At 46.0% G+C, this 26,490-nt stretch overlaps 1 protein-coding gene across 2 annotated transcripts in view; it reads left to right on the top strand.

Moving 5' to 3' along the window:
- CLPX (caseinolytic mitochondrial matrix peptidase chaperone subunit X) overlaps window positions 1-26,490 on the top strand; it is a 550,543-nt gene that overhangs the window by 382,492 nt on the left and 141,561 nt on the right. For both annotated transcript variants that reach the window (XM_085644564.1, XM_085644563.1), the window contains one exon: window positions 1,803-1,891. In XM_085644564.1, coding sequence (XP_085500690.1) covers window positions 1,803-1,891 — 89 coding nt within the window. The remainder of the gene's footprint in view (window positions 1-1,802; window positions 1,892-26,490) is intronic.

Here is a 26,490-nt window from a genome sequence, read left to right on the forward strand (position 1 = left end):
CCCCTAGCCCATATCCTTCAAGAGCTCATGGAGCAGGTGCATCAGTTACGATTAGAGCATGGGCACTCCTTTAGAATCACAGAGTTTACTAAGCACCATAGTGCTAATAAGTCCCAACATTTTACTTTGGTGGTATCTTAGACAAACCAAATCCTTGATCCACACAATTGAGCTGTTAGGGACAATCAGTACACTGACTACATGTTCCAACAACATGTTCAAAATCAACAATATAAAAAGTGGCTCTTGTTGATCTCCCACAGGAGGAGTTCTCTCATATCCAATATTTTAAGCTCAGTACCTCTGCTAGGATGACAAACTTTACTGCATGTGCTACAAGATTTTAAGACAATGGGATGTCTCCACCTTCTCCTTCAAGTTTGCCAAGAAGCAAGTGCCAGGGATTGTACGAAATCTAGTTAGGGGCATTTGATTTCTATCAGAACTAGAAGCTCCTTGTCTTAAACCTTTTCTTTGTTCTTGATCGAGGTTGACTTAAGTTTGGATCCATTTGGCCAAATAATCTCTTCAAACAGGTATAGGTTGGTGTGTACGTTGTTTGCAAGAGGGTGTGAGGCATAATTCATAATTGTAGAAACTTGCCCCAACAAGGATATGCAATCCTGGAATGCAGCATCCCTTTTCCTCCTAGCTGGCCAAGGGCTATGCTGAGTTAACATGCAAGTGATGTTACTGTGTTTTGTATTTCATTTAAAGCTGTTTGGCAAATTCAGGTCATAATCAATAGGTTTTAACTTTTAACGTTCCCTAAAGAAATTGCATTTATGGGGACACTATAGTACGTTATATTTCCTTTAGTGTACCAGAACTCACTTGAGTATAATATTCTTGGAATGTGTGAATAGTCCTATTTATATGGAATAGTTCTGTATTTTTCTGTGAGAAATCGGTGTGTCCGCTTGCAATGTTTGGAACCTATGTTTTTTCACTCTATTTTGGGGAGATAAAGTTTTATATTCTAGAAACCATCTTCCAGGAAGGTCTCTGAATTACTGCTCATCTGATCTCCCCTAATTTCCTAGAGCACAGTAGTATTCTGTATCAAAGAGGATTAAAAGAATAGATTCCAAAATGTTTGACTCTGCCTGCTCAGTTCAAGACCAGATCACGTAAAGGCATTCACATCATCACAAAGAGTTGATCACTCTCATTGTTAACTGTAGGAAAAGCTGATGAAGGTCACATGGGGGCTCTTCATCTCTCCTACTCCATCTGACTTTCATGGTCTCTTGCACTCTAACATGGAGCAGGTGCCAATCGTCATATTTAGAAGGCCCTATGCATTTAATAGTGAGTGATCTCTAAATCTCCCTGACTGCTAGTCTTGTGAATGCTTCCATTCACAATGTGCAAAATAGATCATACAGCAGAGGTTCATGCTAGGTTTTAAAGCGCAGTATGGCAATGTTTCTTTAGACCTGCAATTCACCTGCTTTACATGTCCTCTTCTAGACTTCATTATCTGAATTTTCTGTGCATCTGTAAGTTGAACAAGATACTTTTAGTATTTAATCCACCAATGGTAATATTTGAGATCTCCAGTGCTAACATTAGAACGTTCCTTGTCAATGTCAAAACTAAAGGTATATTTTTGGAGTGGTACTTACTGCATGTGTTATATTCAGACGCCCATAATATAATTTAGTTGCTGAAAGGCACCCCCAGTCACTCACCGAGATGAATGTGGTTGTGCTGTGTAAGAATAAGCATTTTGATACAAGGCTTTCTTAATTTGAAGAGAATTGTTAACGCCATCTCAAATGTTTTTCACTCCATTGCAGGAATTGTCTTTTTGGATGAAGTAGACAAGATAGGCAGTGTGCCTGGCATTCATCAACTGCGAGATGTTGGTGGTGAAGGAGTTCAGCAGGTATGCATTGAATATTAAACTTTTACTATATATCTTTTGCGTTCATATCTGACATCATTACTGATCTGCTGACAGGTTACTAGAAAATATAAATGTTTGATGTAATAGCTCTTTATTTTTGCTCAGTCTGCACAATTGTAATGATTGATGTGGTTTGAATTATATGTTGGTTTTGAAAACCTCACGTCTGTTATCTAGAATTTTCTGCTTATTTTCCTATTGTTGGTTCCTGTTACAGAGGTGGTTTGCATAAAGTGAAAAGCAGTCGTGAGTTTCTAATTAATGCTACTAACCACAAATTCCTCATATTAGTATATTATATAGAAGCAAAACGAGGTCCTGTAAATTTTCTGCAATGCTCATGCATACTGATGAAGAATAGTTATGCGGCTCTGCGCTGACTCAATACCGTCCCAGAATTGACTGAGCACAACTACATTTCAGGGCCACCCCTGCGTGTTTGTCGGCTCCTTTCTTTCTGTGCCTTTTGATGCAGATCCAGAGCTTTGCAGGATATTGGTTATGGACCTCCAAGAGGCTGCCTTAGCTGCCTGGGTTCTCGCGATGTCTTAAAGCTGTTACACATGCACACCCTCATGCACCAAAGGCGATTTGATACTACGAGGAAAAGATGTACATCCACAGACATAAGAAGTTGGGGTCCTCATTCGGGTCCAGCTCCAAGTAACACACCCGGTTCTGTTTCTGGTCCCAGGCATTTCCAGAGACCACTCCACTTCCTCCTCAAAATCTTCAGTGGAGTGGAAATTGAGTCAACCGCAAGCATAAGAAAGCAAAGCAGGACCCGTTCCAACTCTGTTACAGACTTCTACTCTGGCCCTGAAATCTGTTGCTCCAACACCAGTACTGACTCCATTGTTGCAGCATGATGACCCAGTACTGCCACCCATGTCGACCCCGGGCTGACATAGTTTCGAGCTCGACTACTGTTTTGCTACTAAACCGCAACCAGTTGACATTCAACCTAACTCTAATACAGTGACTTTAACAGTACCCAACTACCAGCAAAAGCTCCCTTTTCTTTTTGGTTCTGACACAGATACTATGGTGGAACTGGCTGCACCCCAGGATATTAATGATGGGGATGAAGATGGCCTACTCCCCCCCCTTATTAGGATGATGCCTTATAAATTAACTTGCAAATCTCCAATTCGATAGACACCTCTCCTGAAACAGAGTTTGACTTGCCACATGGGCTACCAGCGAAAGAAAATCTCTTTTTAGGTCTCGCCTGGCGTTGGAGCGCATGCGCTCCTCGCTGCGAGAGCTATAGTAAATAAGTTACTTTTGAGAAGGGGACTCAAGCCCCGCCCCTCATTTCTATTGGGTAGTGTCAGCGGTTATGGTAAACGCTGGCTTCCCATTGGAAAGGAGGGTTTTTCGTTGCCTCCCTTTCGCTTTTTGCCGGACTGGCTCACCTGATTCACGGCTGTGGTGAAGACTTTTCTTATCTGCTTGTTTATTTAACAAGCAGATAAGAAAAGGCTTCACGACAGCTGTGGCGCAGGCACGGAGCTCAGAGGCGCACAGGGTCACGGGGAGGGCAAGGCAATGGCCAGCGCTTGTTCTTCCCCTGCTAAGAGTGTAGCAAATTTGGCTTTCACTTCTCGTGAATGACGCACTGAAATGAAGACCCTTTGACACCTTGTCACAAGCCGCTACAGCTCGCTCAGCAGATGCTTCCCCCCTCTGGGGTCAACCCAGCCGGTAGCTGGCATCAGCACTTCCTTTTATGAAGACTCGTTTCGTTAAAATGTTTACACGTTTCAGTGGCAGAGATTAGCGCGTTTAGATTTCCAAGTGCCGCTTTGACAGGGGCGAGGGCACAGAGCAAGAAGCCACCAGTACAGCCTCATCTGAGACTCACATGCCCAGGAGCCAGTGTATTTATCACCCTTTTCGCTTCCGGTCGTAAAACCCGACAGAGGCTCCAATGCTCGCTTCAAGATACGTAGGCGAGCCCAAGGCTAGTAAGACTGGATGGGTCTTACAGAGTGTAATCACAAAAGCTAATGGCAGAGATCAAATGTGTTTAAAATAATACGCCTGGGTTTGCACCCATGAATCCACTGCCCCTAGTGGTCAGTATCTGAGACCCTTGGAAAAGGATGAAAACTAAGAACAATGGTATGTAGCGTGTCCACGATCTTGCCACACTGGCCCCCACATCATGCTGCGTGCCGTGGCTCTCGTTCACCTCGGATTTTTAAAATACAATTCTGAGCAGTGAAAAGCAACTGCGTCGAGTGTGCTGATACCTTCGCATTAAGAGCCCTCCGCCCACTAGGCACAAACATCCCCTCCAAGGCCTCTCAGCTCCAGTAACCCCCTCCCCCTCTCCCTCTCACCTGAGACTTCTCCCCGAGAGCCCAGCTGTCCATCTTGGGGTTCTGCCACACGCCGTAAATTACCGCTGGGATTGTCGCTGACAAAGGCAATCTATTAGTGATTAGAAACGATGATCTTCAGCTCGTGGTGCTGTGCCGGGAGGGGAGGGGTGCTGCTCATCATGCCGGAGGCGGTGGGGGAGGCTTCTGGTGGACCCGCTGCCAGGAGCCTGTGATAATATGGGCATCCGTGTAGCGTTCAGTGTGGGGCTGAGGGCTTCCCAGAACTACCCTGGCACCATGGGCACCCCATGAGGCCTGCCTGAAAGAACAGTAACTCGGGAACTGTATTAAGACCCCCAAGGGCCACTGCCCTAGGCCGCATGGGCAACAGTAACCGCCGTCACAACTGGCACTGAACTGTTCACCAATAAGTTGTTGTTTTGAGGTGTTGGTGTAATCTGTTCAATTAATTGATGGATTACAACACCCATAATGCACTGGAATATTGCAGGAAAGTCCGGGACCGGAAACCATGTCCATTAACGAAACGAAGCGAGATGGTACCCCTAACAGTGGCCTTTTTTTCTCTCTTGTTTGCATTGGAGCCCATGGGAGCGTTACTACTTCACTGGGCACACAGGGACCAGAATGAATGAACTTTGTCTTGACATCCATCCAGTGTCTCATTTTGCCCCAGCGCGAGACACGGGTCCACCCGTTCAAGTGCATCTGAGAAGAGCTCTGGATTCCAAAAGGAAAACAAGCATTTGCAATGTAATAGGTCTTGCATTTACACGAGTTTAGGCTATTTGCAATGTAAAGGACTATGCCTTTGATTTTTGTTTTAGTTTTTAAAACATAAATAAAAGGCAGTGTCATTTACAATGCTAATAGCTTAAACTTGCGTAAATTCGAGACCTATTGCATTGCAAATGATTGTTTGAATTGGTGGTTCGAAGGACAGTTGATGTTGGTACTAGAATTACAGCTGCCCTCCATTAAGACTACAGTACATGTTTTGACAACTTTTACAGCCTGGTTCACCTAAATCAGAGCCCTTGATTCCATTCAGTGAGGCTCTTATGGATACCTTGATGGGTACCTAGTTGAAATCATATTAATGTCTACCTGTTTCCAACATGTTAGCCAGGTGTCATATACCTAAACCAAATGATTCAGATTTTTTCACCCAGCACCTTATTCCAGAAAGTCTCTTTTAAAAGCTTCAACAAGTAAGGTATTGGCCAGTCCCCTGGGTAGGGAATCCAAAAGGGTTGATGCTATTGATAAGCAAATGTTTTCTTCTGTCAGCGGGGCTGGACTGGGGGACCCTAGGCAGCTCTGGAAAAAATGCAGACAACAGCCCTGTTACCTTCGTTTCCTTGTGCTATTTCGATTTCCTTCCATACATATACTCTCTCTCTCTCTCCCCTCTCTGATCTCTTTCCCTCTTCCTTTGTCCCCCTCTCTTTTGTCGATGAAGCCCCACTGCACCTGCTGTAATTTACCTCAAGGAACTGGGGAAAGTGACAGCCCAGGCCCGCCCCGGTGCCTTTTTCAAAATCGGTTTACAAAAGCCCCAGCCCAACGGGGAAATGCCTGGTGAAATAAGAGGCCTGTCTGCCCTGTCTGCTAGCCTTACACAGAGGTTCATAAACACAGTCTCTCTCTTGAACTGATATCCACATACTCTATGGGGCTAAACACATTATTTGGGACTATTGACTCCCACAAAGCAATTTCCCATTGGTTCTGCAAATTTAGGGGCTAATTCAATGGGCTAGCCTGTCCGTAGCAGCAGCCTTCCAAACCACTGATGCACCAGGTAGCCCAGTCTTTCAGAGTCGCAGATGGGGAACCAGCAGACAACACACAGTCCAACAAAGAGACCAGTTCTCCAAATCTCCTTCCCCTGCTACAACAGCCAACAGGCCACTTTAATTTGACAAAAAGCATCAATGCAAAACGGTGATATTCTCAAAGGAGGTCATCCACTTAAATCGGAAAGCTCCTAACTCTTATGTAGATGTCCAATGAGAATTCAAGATATGTCAAAATATTTAGCCGAGCCCTCACACGCCAAGCTAGGTGACATGCTTAATCATAGGGTTGTCTCATTCATCAGACATGATTACAGTGACAAATGTGCTTCTTATGTTTAGGGATTACTTCCTGTGGTGATAGTATAGTATTCAGAATTAAAAGCTAAAAGTCTCCTGCAACTTTCGAAGAATACTACTTTAATTAGTTATCGGTCACTACAATCTGTTTTTTTTTTTATTGTTTTAACTGTTTTTATTTTTTAAACATCAGCCAGAACATCAGTAGGTGAACCTTGTAAATAGTAGATTTTACATCATTATAGTCAGTAGTTACTTTCAGGGAAACAAAGATTACAATTAGGGAGTTCATTCTCCAATACAACTCCCCCCCTCCTTGGATTAAACATGGCGCTTCCCATTGACGTAGTCTTAAAGTGAAGAAATCCGCTGACTACTTGCTAACCCTGTGTGCTGGGGTGTGTATTGTCAATCTCGGCTCCCTCGATTTCTAGGTTGTAATATCTCAGCCATGGCTGCCATATTTTGGTGAACTTTTTAGGGCATCTTCTGGCTGTGTGCGTTGTTTTCTCGGCCCCCATTTATAGGTCCACACTGGCTCGCCATTCCGCTAGAGTGGGCAGGCCCTCATCTCCCCAGGGCCTGGCAATGTCTCTTTTTGCAACAATCAACCCTAAGTTGCTCAATTGGAGTTTGTGCCTTGGGAGATTAACATCTGTAGGGATGCCAAGTATAATATATTTGGGGTCCATAGGTATCTGTGCCTCTAATATATTGTTAAGTTCCTTTACTATTTGTGACCAGTATCTTTATCCATTCTTACATTTCTATAACATGTGTATGTAGGTGCCTCGGTCTGTTTTACAGCGTAGACAGTTGGGTGTTTCTGCTCTTCCCATAGTATGTAGTCGAGCCCTGTCATTGTGTACCCTGTGGAGGACTTTAAGTTGTATCAACCTTAAACGGAGCTTAATCGACACCTCTCTTGAGTGCATCAAGGCCCCCTTCCAGTCGATGTCATCTAATGGACCCGTGGTTTCTTCCCATTTAGACCTGAGGGATATCAGCCTGTTAGTGATATTGTTAATTAGAGTTTTATATGTCCAGGAAACCGCCTTTGAGGGTATTCCCTCTTGTAGTAGTCTACCTTCCAATGGTGCATATTCGGGCATGCCTGTAGTGTAAATTTTTTGTGCCCTCTAGGCATGTGGAAGTTGTGAGCATTTGTATTTTTGAGTATGTGTCAACTGATATTCGGTTTGAACAGCCGCAAAGTGGTTAAGTCCCCGTCTTTGAGTATGCGATCCCAACCATGCCCCAACCCCCGATGCCCTGCATTTTCGAAAATTCTGGCAATCTCCTACCCTCCCATAGTGGCGTCGCTTTTGTCAATTTATTTTCCCATCCCATCTGTCGATCCTCCCTGTTCCAGGCCTCAATCGTCCTCCATGTGGCAGGTAGTAGGTCTCGGACACCTGCACCCCCTTAGAGATAGCAGAGGTGGGAGTGTTTCCGAAATTGGTGTCTTTCCAAAGCGTACATGGGGTGATCTTCTGCAGGGTGTCCCCATTCATTAATTATAATTAAATGTGCGGCCCGGCAGTAGGCTTGGATATCCAGCAGGGCGATTCCCCGTTGTATTGGTTGCGCTGCAATGTTTGCAACACCACTCTTGGATGGCCCCCGTTCCATAAAAGTGTTCGGAGTTCATCATTGATTGACTTGAAAATAGCCCCTGGGACTCTGTAGTGTGTGTTTTGGAGTATGTGTAGTAGCGTAGGCAGCGTTGTCATTTTATACACAGCCGCTCTCCCTCAGCAGCGTCAGCGGGAACCTAGCTACATCTTCACGAAATTCCGTCATAACGCGCTTGATGTTGTGATAAAGGCCATCAGCTTCATTTAGGGAGATGTACAGCTCCAAATGTCTCAAGCCCTCTCTGCTAATGTGGAGGTTACCCGGTATTGAGCATGTATTAATGGAACCTCTCACAGGGTTTATACTTGACTTTTCCCAGTTTATATTGTATCACGTGTATTTGCCAAAATCCTTAAACAGGTGCAGAATCAGAGGGAGTGTAGTGTCAGGGTTGGTAATACAGAGCAAGATATCATCTGCATAGACAGATATCGGTTTGTCTTTGAGGTGACCTCCTGTATCCTGGAATGCACTGAGCTCTGTATGAGCTCTAACCAGCCATGCCAATGGCTCTAGTCCCAGGGCAAAGAGCAAGGGGGACAAGGGGTAGCCTTGTCTGGTTCCTCTTCTTATGAGGAAGTCAGCCGACTTTACCCCAATGACCCGGACTCCGGCTCTAGTTTTGGTATAAAGCAGCTCCACCCAAGTCATGAATCTCCATCCAAACCTCACACGGACTTGCCGCATAAATGGCCAGTGGACTGTGTCGAAGGCCTTTTCCGTATCCAGGGAAAGAAGCACATGTGGGGTAGATCTATTCTTCACTAAGTCTAGCCAGTTGGCCAACCGATGGAGATTGAAAGGTGTGGCTCGGCTGGGCATAATGCCAGATTGGTCACGGTGGATGAGGGATGTGATCACCGGAAGCAGTTGTGTTGCTAGAGTAGAGGCCAAGATTTTTGATTCAACGTTGAGCAGTGATATTGGGCAGTAGGATCCGCACATCTTTGGGGGCATACCCGGCTTAGGAATAACCACCACTGTGGCCTGACAAAGGTCTAATGGGAGCGATCCCTCCTCTCGTGCCGTTGGTTACATATTTAAAAGGTGCAGGCCTAGCAGGCCAGGGTTTTGCTTGAAGAATTTCCCTGGTAGCCCGTTCAGTACGGTGGTTTTCCCTGATTTTTGTCTATTATTTGCGTCTAATATTTCTGTCATGGTAATATCCGTCTCAAGGGCTTCCTTACCGTCCTGCGTCAAAGTGGGGTTATCTATTCTACTAAGGTACTCTGCTATCTGGGAATCGTCTGCTAGTGGCCTAGGGTTGTATAGTTCAGCGTAAAAGCAGGTGAATGCCCCTGCTGTAGTGTGTGCGGTTACGTGTATTTCTTCCGTCTCCTGGATCTTGGCCACGCAGCTCACCTCTCTCTCTCCCTTCTGCCCAGCCAAGCTAGAATCCTCCCAGCTCTTTCTCCCGACTCGTAGTCTGTGGTGCGTGGCCTGAATTTGGATCTTTACCTTCCGCTCTGTCATTGCTCGAAATTCCCTGCATGTAATTGCGATTTGTCGTATCAAAGTGGCCTCTGCATCTGGGGTAATATCTTTCTCAAGTTCCAGGAGTTTACATTCCAGAGTTTCTACTTGGCGAGTTTCTTCCCTCCTTTTCCGCGCTATTACGTCGGATCACTGTCTTATAAGCCTCCCAAAGGGTGGCGGCCGAGGCCACGAACCCTCATTCTCTTGGAAGTATAGCTTAGTCTCCGTCCTTTTCGCTCCAGTTACTGTTTTGTCCTGGAGCTCCCAGGCATTCAGTCTCCAATCTGACCGTTGTCTACTTCCCCTAGCTCTCACCATCAACCACAGTGGTGAGTGGTCAGATTTCCCTTGCGAGGTACTCCACCTTTTCCACTGTCTGTACCTCCCCGGCTGGGGCAAAGAAATAATCAAGTCTGGAGAAGACTCTCTGGGCCCCAGAGAAGTATGAATAAGTGCGGTCTATTGGGTGGTGTCGCCGCCAGAAGTAAGTCAGCCCCAAAGAGTTCACGAATTCGGCCAGTGGAGTGGATATACAGGTTCCTGTGGTAATGTGTGTGCGGTCAAGGTTTGGGTCAATTACGTCATTGAAGTCACCTCCAATAATGTGTGTGCAGGGGCCTGATTCTAATAATATCTTAGCTACTGCATCTAGGGTTTAAGATTGCAGTTGTTGAGGGGCATAGATATTGAACAACATAAGCTCTCGCCGTCCCCAGGTCCCCCAGACGGCAACGAAAGTTCCACCAGGGTCTGTCCAGATCTTAGTTGTATACAAGGGGGGAGTTTTCCTAATCAATATGGTGACACCCCGAGCTCCTGCATGTGCAAGTGTTATGTATGACCCCCCTATAAAGGCGCAATGTGTAACCATCAGGAAGGTTTTCTGCAAAAAGACAATGTTGGACTTAAGCCTCTTGATCTATCTACCTACTTGTCTTCTCTTGATTTGATCTTACTACCTAACCCATTGACATTCCATATCAAAGTTGTGTAGGGTTCCTCATCCATTGTGCGTGCGTCTCTTTTGCGTCCGTATATGTTCGGGAAGGCCTGCCTACTTTTCTCTTTCCTCCTTATCTACAACTCTGGCACTCCTGCTGCTAGCTGTATGAAGAACTTGCCCACAGGCATAACAGTGAATCTTTTATCCCTCAACCTATCCCCCCCATCCCACTCTCTCCCACTTCCCACGCCCATCCCCTTAACTATCAACTTGACAACCTGGCGTAGGTATAGCCTGAGAGGTCTGTATTCTCTCCCCTTCCCCTAACCCTCTAAAATGCTAATCAAACCAATAAAGGATATGAATTTAAGGTAAGTCTTTTGCTCAGAAGTGCTGAGCGCAGTAATGTCTGGGGGGGCTCCTTAGACGTTCTACAGTCGTCTACCTTTGGCATAGCCCGTGTTTCACCCTTCATCGGCGCTCTTGCCCTGCTGCTGGTGCGTGTTCTCTGGATTTCCTGTCCCAGTACTTTGTTCTTCCAATTGGTTAATGTTCTTGAGGAGTGGGTGGTCGCTGTCCATGTTGGCAAGGCACTCCTTATCCAAAGGTTCTGTGTGGGTAATGTCCCGTTGGCTGGAGCATTTTTTATTAGCTTTGGCTTGTGTCGAGTCCAAGTCCGAGCGCATATGTTTCTCCAGCGTGAGTGGGATCCCCCTCAGAGGGGTCCCTGTCCAAGTTGTGCGTCTTTTTCACTCTGTGGCTTAGGTTCTGGCCGTGTTCATGCGTCTGAGTTGCGACTCTCCGACCCTTGCCTCACGCCTTAAAAGGGGGCGCTCCTCAATCCAGGCCCATGCTTCTTCTGGTGACTGGAAGAAATGGGAGTTGCCCTGAAAAATGACTTTTAATTTGGCAGGAATGAGTAGCATGTACTGAATTTGCAGGGCTCTCAGTTTAACTTTCACAGAATCAAATGTGCGTCTCCTCTTCTGCACTTCCTGCGAGTAGTCAGGGAAGATCATTATTGTCCAGTTGGCATGTCTGATTTCACCAACACGCCATGACTCTGAGGATTGTATGTCTGTCTTGAAAGTTGAGATATCCCTTCTTTTGCACATGTCTGCCTGGCACGGCTGCTCGCTGTCGCCTCCGCCACCACCGTGTTATGTATGGGCTTCTACCCTACGTCCGGTGTAGTCTTGCATCGTCACAATTAGAATTTGATGTGTCTTCCCCTGAGGAGTGCAATCTGCATCTGGCATTAGTTGTCACTCTTTGACCCAAGGGGACTCCTGTGCATTGGCCTCAACTGGAGTTCTGTATATCCTTAAGAGCCAAGTCTCTCTCCTGTTGTACATGAGGCCTGTCTTCTTCGTCAAGCTCTTCCTGATCCCCACCCAACAGCTACTCTCAGGCCCGCTTTCTCTGTCCGCGGCGGCGGCAGCCTCCCAGGGTAGATCCCAGATTTGGTTTTCCGTGACCACGTCTATTCCTCCCTCGCGCCGCTGGGCTTCAGGTTTGTTGGTTCCTTTGTCAGGTGGGATAGAGGCCCTCTTCTAATCCTCTGCTCCCACCGATGGGTGGCTCAAGGTATTCCTCCCCACACCTCTGGGTCTCACAGCATCACCGAAGCCGCATTTGCCCACTGCTTCACCTATTTATTTAATTCCTTCTTCCGTGGACAGCTGGGCCGCGCACTACTGGTCGGAGGATCAGATAGTGCGCGTTTCGCGGCGTATGCCCTTGGGCGCTTCAGCCGATTCCAGCTACTGTGCCTATGCTGGGATGGGTAGCTCATCTTTAATGCGAGGTAAACCAGTGGGAGGAAAGGCCAGGGGGAGCCCGCCTGACCTTCCAGTAACCGCTCGTCCGCAGCCCCTCTCTCCTGCATGTGGGCTCTGGCTTGTTGGCTTTGCTCGGCCAGGTCCAGTACCCGCTTTGCGCTCTGGTGTCTCAATCGGCGTAGGGAGGCCCTTCCCCCTTACCTCACATCCCCTCCAGCCGAAGCAGAGCAGAGCCTCCCCTTCTTTACTCCTGTGGTCTGGTACGGACCATGGGGCCTTCCTCTGCGGCCTTCAGTCTGTCCATCCGCTGCCGCATCATGCCAAACCATTCGGTGGCTGAGTCGCCTCTCCCTCTCACCGATTCCGAACCGTCTCCGATGCTCTGGGAGGTCTCCGAAAGGCCTCTTATGTTGGGTTCCCGCTTCTGCCCTGGCTTGGGGGGGATGAGGCCCAGTTTGCTCGATCGCGTCCACGTGCAGCCTGTCTCACCTGCACACGGATTTGGGCCTGAGGTCCCGCATTACGCTGGCCCAGCTTCTTTACTTGCGTTGCCGTTCGCCTCCTGGTATGGCTCTCCCCCTCATTGTTCCATAGGTCGGCAGCTGGGGAGCCAGGCTGCGTCCTCTTTCCTCGACGCAGGGGAGTTTCCTCCGGGCTAGGCTTCCCTGTCCACCATGGTGGGTGGCTTTGTGGCGTCCCTACACCTTCTCGTTTTCTCCTCCGCCACACTACTCGCAGCCCTTTTGGACGGTTCTTGGGTTGCCCACTGAGTGTGGGGAAATGGTGGCACTGAAGGTGGGCAGCAGATGGTGATTTGAAGGGCAGGATCTAGCTCAGGATTAGATTCGGGCTACTAGAGCTCCAACAGACACTGCTAGCCGGCCATGTTCCTGGCCACGCCCTCCACTACAATCTTTTTTTGATGAACAGGGTAGTCATATGTTGAAGCATGACACCTAGGCTGGTGTTTGAGGGCTCGCCTAACATTTTTGGCATACCTGCCATTTTGACACATTGAGATTATGAGTCCGATATTTCAGGCTTAATCTTAGATGGGTGGCTCGGAGGCATCTTGGCCTTTTAGCCTTGTACATCCTCCATGTCAGTTACGCAAGGTGGCACATGCAGGGCCTGCAGTTGGAACCTCAAATGCCAGTGGGCCCACCATCAAAGCCACGTTTCGGACACCATTCAGGTCTCAAAGAAGACAGAAAAAGATTTGCAGTGGTGGCTGACTAATCACAATTTGTCCTGTAGCAGGTCACCCTCCCTTCCACACCACAGTGATGACGGACACATTGCTACTGGTTTTGGGGGTTATCTGGGAGCAGTGAAGATCAGATGCCTCTAGTCTCCTGCAAACTGCCAGATCAACATCAACCTACTGGAACTACTGGCCATTAGTTTGGCCCTGAAGGCAAGAAAGCCTTCAATACCACTGGCTATTAGTTTGGCCCTGAAGGCTTTCTTCTCATCAGTCAGCAGGAATGTGATGCAGGCTCTCACGGACAACACTGCCACCACGTGGTACTGCAATAAGCAGGGCATGTGGGGTCATGGGTCCTATTCCGAGAGGCTCAGTGCCTCTGTAGATGGCCGTAACGGAACATATTCCTGGTCCCCAACTACCAGGCACGCTCCTTGAATACCAAATTGGACAAACTGAGCAGATGTTGCCTGGCAGATCACTTTTGACATTAACATCCCAAGGTGACGCAGTGTATATTTGATCAGTAGGAAAAGCCCTGGATAGATGTTTTAGCCACTGTCAAGATTGTGCAGTGTCTACGATTTTGTGTGTTGGAGTTCCCATGACAGCACACATTAAGAGGCCTATTCTGGCTGGAATGGGACAAGGGACTCTTACACAGCTTTTTGCCACTGTCTGCCCGAATTCTGAAGAAGATCAAGAACGGCCAGGTCCAAGTCATACTTATTGCCCCAGATTGAGCCAGAGGAGTATGGTACCTGGAACACCTGAGCATATGGCCTGCAATCAGGTTTCCACTTCTGGGGGACTTCCTGTCTCAAAAAAAGGGTAGGGTTCTGCCTCCATCCGATCTTCTGCAGTCAACATACGTGGCGATTGAGAGTCAGCAATTAACTGCATTTGATTGGCCATCTGAAGTGGTTAATTTAATTCTTGCCGGCAGGCAACACCGAAAACTGTTGTGGCCGGTTCACAGAACCCTTCCAAGCAAAGCTGTCAAATGTCTTTTCGTTTGTTTTGTCTTTGGCCCTGCAAGGCCTGACAGTAGGCACTGTAAAAAGTAATTTGTTGGCCCTTTTAGCCTTTGCACTTTTGCTGGGCTAACCATCTCAGTTCAAATCACCTATTGTGATGAGGTTTATTAAAGCTTTGCTACACATGTTCCCTCCCAAACCGTGGAAGCTTAACTTATTCTTGACATTCCTCTTGTGTACGCTCTTCAAGCCTATGCATGGTTGCTTGCTACGTCTCTTGACTCTGAAAACTTTCTTCCTCATTTTGATTGTCAGCTGGTCACATGAGTGAACTGCATCCACTTTCAGTGCAACCGCCCCATACCCCTTTCTTTGTAGACAAATTGGTGCTGAGGACCCTGCAACTTTTTTGCCTAAAGTTGTGACTCCCTTTCTTGTCGGGCATCTCCACCAGCTTTCTTTGCTCTCATAATCCCTCAAAGGAGGAGAGACTCCATCAGTTGGACCCCCAAATGGGCTTTAAGATTAATCATGATCGTACCAAGGACCGTCGGGTGGACGATCATCTGTTTGTATGGTTTCCTGGAGGAAGTATGGGGTTGTGCAGAAGGGGACCCTGTCAAGGTCCATAGTCTTCTGCATCCGATTCCGCCACACACTGGCCAAGAAGCAGCCCTCAGAAGCAATATTCCCTCAAAATATTTTCCTCTGTGTGCCGCAGTGGAGGGTCTCTGTGCGCTGCAACCTTGGCTATGTGCGCCAGGAACCAGACCGCGTGCGTGTGCAGCGCCAAATGTCACTCCAAACATTTACTTTAAAAAGTGAAAAGATGATGCATTTTTACACATACAGCGCCACATTAAGGGTCTTACGGTCGGTTTGCAAATTGGATAAACACTCCATGACATTAATTGGTTACACAGGCAAGTGCACTTCAGGTTTAGAAAAGCACAAGACTCCAAGGGGCATATTATCAAGAACGGCGTTAAAATTATCGCCGCTTTAGCGGCAGGAAACTGCCGCTGAAGCGGCGATAATGGGCTTGATAATATGCCCTTGAGAATTCCAATAGGAGCCCATGTTCTGGTGTGAACCTGGGCTTCTATTGGAATGCTCAAGGGCATAATATCAAGCCCATTATCGCCGCTTTAGCAGCAGTTTCCTGCTGCTAAAGCGGCGATAATTTTAACGCCATTCTTGATAATATGCCCCCAACGGTGGTACCATCATAAGATTTTACTAAAGATTCTTAACTGGAGCACTGTTAATTGGGTGGGGAAATGTTGCCCCTTTTGTTACTTGCAGTTTAAAAGTTTGAATCCCAATATAGAACAGTAAGCTATTAACTATCAAAGAGCTGCATTTCCATTCATTGCAATGGCAGAAAACCTGCGACAGACCACCCGAGCGGAAGAGTAATATAGCTTTTGATTGTAAGAACGTAAGGGTGTTTTTGAACAGTAAATAGAAAAATTCAGCCTAAAATTTAAAAATCAGCATCAAGAGGAATAACCTTCAATCATGTTTTACTTGAAGATAAGTTTAAACAAAACACAGAACAAGGCACAGTAGGGCAGATGATTCAAGGGAGTGCCTCAAATACTAAAATAGATGCCTAAATAACAGCCAACCTCTGTACGTCTCAAACCACAAAGTGACTAGCTAGAATTCAAGCTCTGCATTTTCGACCCCATACCTCCTGCTATGCTGTAGGTACCACAAGGGAGAGGGGCTGCAGCTTGCAAAGAGAAGAGCAACTTTAAAAACACAGCGTGTACTTTCTGAAAGTACACGCTGGGTTTTTAAACTTGCTCTACTCTTTTGTTTGTAAAGCGCCATGTGGGGAACAGGCCCGGCTCCAGGAATTTTTATTTGGGTGGGCTAAGGGTGCATTTGGGTGGGCCACTGCGAGCTTGATTTGTCGCATATATGTCTAGGCAGGCCTGCTTCCGGCCCCTCCTTAGTCTTACAAGGCCCAGTAAAACGCACTTTTTTACAAATCTCTTTCTAAATATTATCACTCTCAAAAAGTGCTTTTTCCATGTAATGTTCCTTTATTGGGAAGAGGAGGTTTCTGAGGTGGGAGTATCAGGCAAGTGACACTTCTCGGGCTCCCTCTGTGCGAGCCTTCAGGGAGAATCCCTCTTCATTACTACCTCTGCCTGACCCTGGACTCTGCAACGCACTCCCTTACAGGCTTGATTATCCACTACTCCTCTCCAGTGCACCTTATCTCACAGCTGACCCTGGGCCCCAGCCCCATATCAGGCACCATAGGACTCCACTTTCATTTTTCCCGGTAAAAACATTAGTAAAATCGCCTACAAACTTAAAACATTGAATATAGCAGTAAATATAATTAGCACGCACTTAAAAGTATGTTTCACAGTAGCCCTTATGACCCGACTGCTAATTAAATAAAAAAAAACAGAAAGGCCATGACAGGGCCGGCTTCAGCGCTGATATGAAAGTATTTTTTGGTGCCACACCAATGACCTCTTTCTCCGTAAATACCTTTACTACCACCTTCCAACAGTGCCCCTCATTCCTCCATGGCTCCCTCTATTGACCTCCTCCTCGGATTCCCTCACTGCCACATGCCGCAAGTGCCCCTCATCTCCCCATAGCCCCTCCCCCTTATGACCTCCTCCTCGGATTCCCTCACTGCCACCCTGCCACCCTCCAACAGTGCCCCTCATCTTTACTTAGCCCCTCTCTCATATGCATTTCATTCGTTGTATAGCGCTACTCATATCAGTGTAGTGTGTGTCAGTACTTTACACCACGCACACATTATACAGAGACAATGAATCATACAAGTATGTAAATCAGACTACAGGGAATGTCACATAAGCCAATGAGGATTACAAGGTGTAGGAATCACATGTCATCCATACTGGTGGGCAGTATATTTTAAGAGGGTTTGGTCTGGGGAAACACAACCTTAGGATTTAAAGAGTATTCCATGGGGGGTCAGCTTTACTGATAAAAATGTATATCTGCCCGAACATACTCATTTTAGCAACATTAGAATAATGAAAGACTGCGGAAGTCCTAACTATATCACAAAACAAAAAAAGCCATGTTCTAACTATACCATTCATGTTTGTCTGCAGCTCTTTGATGACAGTTCATTGGTCACTGTCCTATGTTAGGATTGTAACTTCTGAACTGCAAGTAACACAAGGGTCTCTGTGACAAAGGCAGTAACCCACTGAGCTATCCACATAAAATACAGTTCATCTGACAGACAAATGATTGCTCTCCAGCAGCATCACCAGTGTTATCTGGGCATTGTGTACTGTCTTATTGTTGTCCTGCATCGGCCATGATAATGATAATAACTGTTTAAATGAAGCACACACTGTGCAGATTTTTAAAAGAAAAAAAATGTAGTAACACATTCTCGTACCTACTCCATTAGTCAAACTTTGTGTCACAGCCTGATGTGATAAGCCGCTGCAGGGATCAGGAAAGGTAAATAGGTATAAATAAACTTCTTCTCTCCTGCGCTTCATAGAAAAATAAATATCCACGCAGCAGAACAGTAGGCAATGGTTACCATTGTCAAAGAAAGGATTTGTCGCCTTTCGCCATGTGGAGATGAAGGGGGTGAAACAATAAATAAAGCCAGGTTAACATGTAAATGGTATTTTAAAGACCTGTTAAGTACTCGGGTGCGGCTGCGATAATCTCTAAATCTGTCTGTGTGCGCCCGGGACGAGACAGCTGTCTCGTCCCGGGCTGACACACACGAGGGGGCGTTGCAGCACTTTGAGCCCCATGGCGTTGCCCGCATGCCTTCAAGCCCTCACTGCGAGGGCCAAGGCTCCTGTTTGGCTGGAACCGGGCCTGGTGGGGAAGAGTGTGGGCTTTTGTTTAAGTATTTATGTTAATCACAGCTCGTGAAGGGGCTGTGATTAACATGAATACTTAATAGCCCACAATCTGCCCCGCAGGTGCCGACAGCTGCAAGCCCTCAACCCCCGCCTTACCTTCACTCCCGACACCGCATCCAGGAAGTGAGTGATTTTCGCGCTGCTCGCTTTTTTAAAGCAGTGGCGCGATTCACTCGCGGGATGTCGTGGGTGTGTGCGCGCTGCACATACGGCAGTGCGCGCTCACGTTAACAGAGGTGCGTGCACCTTAACGGGAACAGTGCTCGGAAGATGTGAGATCACATTCCACCATTGCCAAAGCCACTACTACTTCATTGGCGCAAGTGGTGTCTGTCCTTGATATCTGCTAGGCTGTGATGTGGGCATTGGGGCATTTATTCACAAAGCACTACTTCTTTGATAGCTAGATCCGATGAGAAAGACACTTCCTCTGCTCAGTTCTGCAAGTCCTTTTGGTAGGAGTCTGTGGTTAGAAGTTTCCATCAGAACGTCAGGTTACGTACCTTCAGTAACACTCTTTGTGGTGGATATTCTATCTAAACATATATTCCTTACTGCCTTCCCCGTTCTGTGGAGTGCCCTTTTTTTTACCAACAATTTAGATTTTTCACAGGCTGTTGGGCAGAAAATCTGGATTTTATTAAAGACACAGATGCTAAGATTATGCAAATCTCCTTTATTGCCAGCTCACAGCAGCAACAACTGAAGACTCTAGAACTTCAAAAACATTCTAGTCACCCCCCAACTCCCCTTGACCCAAATAGTCTTCTCCCTTTTTTGGCGTTGCGAACAAGATACCTTCTAATTTCCTTAACTTCCACTAAAAAGTTCCATTAGTGACACAAAATTCTTACTCTGAAAGAGAAAAAAACAAGATCAGTAATTTTGAACCCATTAGGGAGGGTATCAATTGTGGAGAGATAATCTTAGCCTCCTGTGTCTTTAATAAAATCCTGTTTTTCTACCCACCAGGCTGTGAAAAATCTAAACTTTATGGCACGACAAGTAGGCGAACATTATGCAAGTTTAAAGTGCATTCAGCACATTATCAATTGCGCTTGTAACACGTCTAAGATAGCAACTTTTAAACATACTTTCACTGGACCAATCCGCAGTCCAAAGGATATCTTGTAAATATCTGCCAGGAAGAAAGCTTTGGAAGCTGAAGCACCTGTAAGGGAATGTGCCCCAAACATAGTGATTTTGAACCCGGCTTCTTTCATTACTTTCTTCACCCATCTTGCTAAGGTGGGTGAAGAAACTGCTCTATGATGGGATCTATGGGATATTAGCATTTGTTTTATATTCCCTCTTAACCTCTTGGTCCATTTCTCATACTCCATCAAGCATTTCACCATTTATAGTCTTTCATTCTTAGTAAAGAAGGGGTCGAAAACCGTACTTGACATAGTCTTTGTTAGTCTCTTTAAATAAAAGCAAACACCTTCGGGTTGGTAGTCCCTGCTGGTGATGTCTAAGGCTTTTACATTCGAGGTCCATCTGAACAATACTATGCATAGTAAGACAGTGAGTTTATAAGAGACACGTTTTAGAGGTAGCCCAGAGTTCTCACCCCAGCTCATTACCACCTGGAGAACATCTTTAACGGCCCGTAAGGAAGCGTATTTTGAAGAAGGTTGGTTTAGTACACGCACAAATATGTAAACCCCAAGTAAATTATCATTCGGGTGATATAAAACTCCCCAAACAGCTAAAGGGAATGTACCTAAATGCTCGTTCAATTCCAAAGCACACAATAGAACTATGGAATCTTTTGGATATGGAAACTCCAGATATCTGTTTTATAACAGAAACCTGGTTACATGAGCATGCTTCCGCAGAGGTACTAATGGCTTTTCCACCGCAATACAACATAATAAGAGTGGACAGGAAGGGGAAAAGAGGTGGAGGATTACTCATAGCTACCATTGATGGTGTGGTAATCACCCTCTTAGAATCTATAAGTGTCGACCAACTAGAATTATGTATTTTTAGAATAGATGGCCTACTTCAAAGCACCTTGAGAGGAGCCTTAGTTTAATGACCCCCGGGCCCGAAAAAGGACTTTGTACATAAGCTGCTTGAGGCCATTGCCCCTCACGTGCTGGCTGCAGAAAATTTTCTCCTAATAGGAGATTTCAATTAGCACGGAGAGATACATACTGACCCAGACACAAATCAGTTGATCTCTAATATGAGCACTTTGGGGTTAATCCAAATGGTGACAGGTCCTACCCATACTGCGGGACACACGCTTGATCTATTATTCGCTAATGCCTTAGGTATTATGTTCGAACCTCCATCTCCACTACTATGGTCAGACCATGATCTACTGAAATTTACAATTCCAGTCCATATTATTAAAAACTAGACCAAGAGCGAATTTTTAAGAACAAGGTCATGGCGGAAAGTTACCTCCACTTCGTTCACAGCTCACTTTACTCTCCCTCCACAGTGGCAAGAGGATAACGTCGATCAGGCAGCCACTTCCCTTGAGAGAGCTATAAAAACTTCGTTAAACCAGGTTGCTCTTCTTGCCAGGATTAAAATTAAACCAAGAGCCGCTCCCTGGTTTACGGAGCAATTAAAAATAACAAAGCTTTCCTGTCGGACTGTGGAAAGTTTATGGCGGAAAAGTAAAAACCTAACGAACCGTGAAAAATACAAAAGTATTCATCGAAGCTATTTGTAGAATATTAGACAAATAAAAAAACGATTCCTCTTAAACCGGATTGAAAAGGCGGCAAACTCAAACAAAGAGCTCCATAAAATTCTAAAAGAATTTACGACACCTCCCGCCCAGATAGGCGTCCCTTTTTCACAGGATTGGACAGACTCCCTTTCCAAATTTTTGAAAGATAAAATTGGCGCTATTCATGTCTCCTTTCTACCGTATGAAAATATAAGCACTTTGGAAACATCTCCCACTGTTCCCATAGGTGCACCTCCCCTTACTGAGGAACTCTCTCAGTGCTATCCTGATGACGCATGAGCCATGCTAAAAATTAAATCGGGTTCACCTGTGGATTCCGATCCACCACGTTTCCTCCCTACCATTGTTCCGGTGTTGCTTGACAGTCTCACCAATTTATTTAACAGGTCACTGTCACTATCAACGGTCCCAAAGATATGGAAGGCTCCTTGAGTTAGACCAATTCTAAAAAAAATCCACTGCGGACCCCAAGCTTCCAACCAACTATCGTCCAATCTCGCTGCTCCCCTACTTCGGGAAGGTACTTGTGTCACTGGTGAACCGACGGCTCACATTTCATCTCGAGAGCCACGGTTTATTGGATCCTTCACAGTCAGGCTTCAGGGCCACCCATAGCACCGAAACAGCGCCGGTAGCAGTTACAGATAACATCCGATTAGCATTAGATAGAGGACTGTCATCTATTCTCGTCTTGCTAGACTTATCAGCTGCGTTTGACACCATCTACCACAGCATTCTAGAACAGCGAGTTTGGGAGATGGGTGTGAGGGGGAAGGCCCTGAGGTGGCTTAAGAGTTATTTAACAGACCGAGTCACTGCAGTACAGATTTGCGACCTGGTTTCATGCAGCAGGCCAGTCAAGATGGGAGTACCGCAGGGCTCCATCTTGAGCCCTACGTTGTTTAACCTTTATATGACCCCTCTAGCCAGGGTGATCAGGTCCTACGACTTTGATGTAGTGTCGTATGCCGACGAGGCTCAGATTCTGATCACCCTTGGCCCCGACCCCATGGACACAAAATCTTGTTTCAAGAATTGCATGGCCTAAGTAGATAGGTGGATGAACAGCAACCACCTACAATTAAACGGAAGTAAAACCAAGATAGTACTTTTTGGTAAGGCTCATGAGCACTGGTCAGATGACTGGTGGCCCCAAAACCTCAGTCCATGCCCTGCTCTAAGTCAGTCGGTGAGGAACTTAGGAATCCAAATTGATAATCAATTATCAATGAAAAATCAGGTTAACCATATAATTGCCACCTGTTTTGGCATCATGCGCAGTGTTTAAGTGGATTCCGTTAGAAGTCAGGAAACCATTAGTACAGGGACTGATCATCAGCTGTATGGATTACGGAAATGCCCTGTTAACACAAATAAATGAAGATCTTGCTTCCAGGCTTCAGGTCCTGCAACATACAGCAGCCAGACTGGTGCTAAACCTCCCATCTGGATCTCCCTCTGCACCTAGCCTGGCTACCAGTGAAGAAGCGTACTCGTTTTAAGACCCTATGCCTAACGCATAAGAACATGTATGGTAGAGGTCCAAGCTATTGGGCAAAAAAGCTCAGCTGGCATCTGCCTCGCAGGACCTTAAGATCTAGTAATAGTTCTCTTCTCACTCCTCAGAGAGTGCGCACTGTCAAAAACGGGGGAAGATCTTTCTTGTCTCGCTCTGCAATAAACTGCCTTTATACTTGCGCATCATCTCTGATCACAACTGTTTTCGTAGGGAGTTAAAAATATGGATGTTGGAGCATTAGCTTGGTTACTTCTCTTCTTCTAGCTGATAATATTGAGTTGTCCGCAAGCGCCATGTGACTTTCGGGTGATTTGTGCGCTAAATAAATGCTCCTGATTTGATTTAATACTTCGCATGATTTTTTTAGTTAGTAGGTTTTGACCCACAGAGACCCCGTCTACAAGACAATGACCTACCGCAACAGCTCATCTGTAAACATTAACTGTTCTATACTTAAGCCCAACCTATTAATATGGCCACCAGCAGTTCGTAAGGGCTTTTCCTTTAATATGGGTGTCCTTCCTCTATTGCAATGCCTCTTCCTTCTTTTTTAATTGGTTGAGTTTGCAATCTCTGTACTTTGCAGTTTAGCTGTTAATTAGCTGCCCCAACAACCGCTGAGGAGTAATGGTTGCCGGCGTCTCCCATGTGCAGTTTCATTCCAGTCTGCGTGGAGCTGCACAGATTTATTGCTGGATAATTCTCCAGGTCCAATCTTGCGCCTGGAGGATATTCAATGATGAGGAGTCTGCAGTTAGAGCAGCGACCAGAAAGAGCATTGCCAAAGGGGAAAAACGTATTTTTCTTGTCTGTTTCCTGACATGAATACTATGTACTGGTGCATCATCAGACTTGCTACTTTTAGGGTGCAAACCATACACCACTCTGACTGGGCTGGATATTGTTCCAGTAGTTGAAGTATTTTCTTAAATGTACTTGACAAACCACCTGATTTTTAAAAAAAAATAATCTTAAAGATTTATAAAAAATGTGTAATTATGGCACTAAGCTGTCCACTAATGTGCCTGCTCAAGATCTTTGGCAGTTATTATTTAAAAAATTTTAACAAAAGACAAAAATGCTGAAAGAATTCTTGTTGAAACTAGTACAGTCAGGTTCCCCACACCTAGAGTTTGCAGTCATTGACAACTAGGAGTTTACAAAGGCACACAAACTCTTGGAGAATTCCAGCCACTGACGATGGAGCAGCACATTAGTGTATTTGAACAAAGTAAATGCTGTGGATTGACCAAGCCCTCTGCTTGAACTCAATTTTTAAATTGCCATCTCTGCATTCCTCTGTGCAGCCATTTTAAGACACATGATGAACATCTCTATCTTACTTTATTACTGTCTTCTGGACACGTCTGACCCTTGCTGAAATGTGCATTTGTTCTCCTACTCAAAAAAACCTCATGCAGAATTCTTTGGATTATTCCAACTACCGTCCAATTTCTAATGTGCCCTTTTCATCTAAGGTTTGCTCTGTTGAGGCTACACAGAAATCGGGATCCCATGTTGATTCAGAAATACTGGATTCCCAGAAAGAGTAATTTTGTGCCCTGCTTTAGTTTCACCATTAGTGGTTCTTGGAGTTTCCTCACCCAGATCACAATGCATGCAGGATCAACTTTCCAAACAATTATATTGTATTATGTTGTACAAAATGATGATTTTTTCATGTCTTGATGAAATAAATGAAGGATCTTCTCCACACAGACAAGTTGCCACCATTAGAAAATTGTGCAAGATTATTGGTTTGAGAGTTAGCCATTTTAATTGAAGCACTGTAAGATTGCAGAATGTTTTTCAGAATATTTAGAGATTAGGTGGTTTATGGGGCTAGGGTTCTGATTGGCTTCCAGGAGTAGTGTTTCTATTGGGCCTTTGGCCTGGGTTCCGATTGGTTATGGTTAGGGCTCATGTCTCCTGATCACTGTTGCTATTTAACCCTATTACAAGGGTTTCAACTGCCTCCCAGCTGCTATGGCTTTCCCTTATTGGCACACAGCAACCCCGTGGGAGGTAGGGGCACTCATTTTCTCCTTGGGCAGAAAGCCCGAAAATCTGACTTGCGAACCTGCAAATAGTCCAACGGGGCCTTCGCCCCGCCATTCTTTTCCTTTCTGACACATCTTCCACCCTCATCAGACCAACTAGCTTTTGAAGGAAGATTTGTCAATTTGCTGCAGGAAGTTTAAGTTCTTTTGTAGAAAGGCGGTATAAAGAGGGTTACCGCCTTGGAGATTTAACTGAGAGTTACTCCTGTTACTTTCTACTGCTGAAAAAGGGTAGAGGCCTTCGTCCTATTTTAGATCTTAGACTTTTCAATTTCTTCCTTCAGAAGAACAAATTCCAGTTGGTTGTGCTGGCCCAGGTCCTATTTACCCTGGACCTATTTACCGTTGGATTTGTAGGATGCCTATTTTCATATCTCTAGCCTGAAGGCCCAGAGACTCTACCCACAGTTCAAGGTAGGCCCGAGCATTTTCAGTTTGCCTTGCTCCCTTTCTGCCTTATTAGTGCCCCTCGGATGTTCAGGAAGGTGATGGCGCTGGATGCAGCGTACTTTCAGAGGTTAGGGGTACCAGTCCTCCCCTTACCTCAATGGCTGACTGTTAAACTCCGGCTCACCACTATCCATCACGGACCAACTCCAAATGACTGTGATCCTCCATACATTTCTGGGGTTTGATGTCAATATGCCAAACCCACACCTGACTTCTTTGCGGATGATTCCTTACATCTGAGAAATCCTGGATATAGTGCACGTTTGGACCTTCCCTCTGGACCAGCAAGTCCAGGACTTTTAGGCTATGAACTCAGTTTCAGCCTCGGTCCTGGGTCTCAATGAGGGTGGCTTTGATGTCTCTTGGACTACTGCATCCTGCTTGTTGACCATTTCTGATGCTGTCTCTGCAATGGGATCTAAAGTCTGTGGGTGCTGCACCAAGAGAACCTTTTAGATTCCATCCAGGTTTCAGAGAAGACTGCAAAATATCTGCAGTGGTGACTGCTCAAGCACAGTTGGACCAGCAGCAGACCACTATGTCTACCTCACCCAGGGCCATCGGTGACAGACTGCGAGGTTGGAGAGGTCGCCCATTATAGGTAGAGATCAGAGGACTCTGCAGCTGGGTTTGCCAGCCATTCACTAGGCACTGAAAGATTTCTTGCCTTCCATCAAGAGGAGGTGGTTTCAGGTGTTAATGGACATCACCATTGCCATGTGGTAGTGCAACCTGCAGGGCAGGTGGTGTTGGGTCCTGCAGCTCTGCACCAGGGAGCCCTGTGCCTCTGGAGCTGGCTGAATTATCCAGGTATCTCCCTGCTTGTACACCACCTGGCCGGATATTTAAATGTCAAGGCAAATAAACTCAGTCGCTACACCTAGCGGATCATGAATGGCAGCTACACCCGTAAGGTGGCACAGAGCATCTTCCAGCAGTGGGGAGACGTCTTGCTTGATCCCTTCGCCACCACAGAGAACATGCAGTGTCAACACTTTTGCGCGTTGGAGTTTCCAAGAAAACTGTAAGATGCATTCCCCCTAGAGAGAAACACCGAACTCCTGTATGCCTTCCTGGTGCTGCCACTCCTGTTACAAGTCGGAAGAAGATCATTAACGACTGGGCCCAACTCATCCTTGTTGTTCTGGATTGAGCCAAGAAAGTGTAGTACCTGGAACTTCTGGCCATGGATGTCTGTCCTCCGATCAGGCTGCGCTTCAGGAGGATTTTTCCCACAGCAGCAGGGTAGGGTGCTGCACCTGGGCCTGTGCAATCTACACCTCCATGTGTTGAGATTGAGCAGCCGCCGTTGACTGCATTCTGTCTAACTCCTGAAGTAGTGGATGTCATCCTGGCTTTCCTGCAAAATCTGTTTACGCTAGGTACTGGGACAAGTCTGAGGCTTGGTGTGGCACATGTAATACGTACCCTTTTCAGGTTATTACTGTGTTTTTGTCTTTAACCT

The sequence above is a fragment of the Triturus cristatus genome, chromosome 3_1 (assembly GCF_964204655.1).
Source record: "Triturus cristatus chromosome 3_1, aTriCri1.1, whole genome shotgun sequence".
Lineage (NCBI taxonomy): Eukaryota > Metazoa > Chordata > Amphibia > Caudata > Salamandridae > Triturus > Triturus cristatus.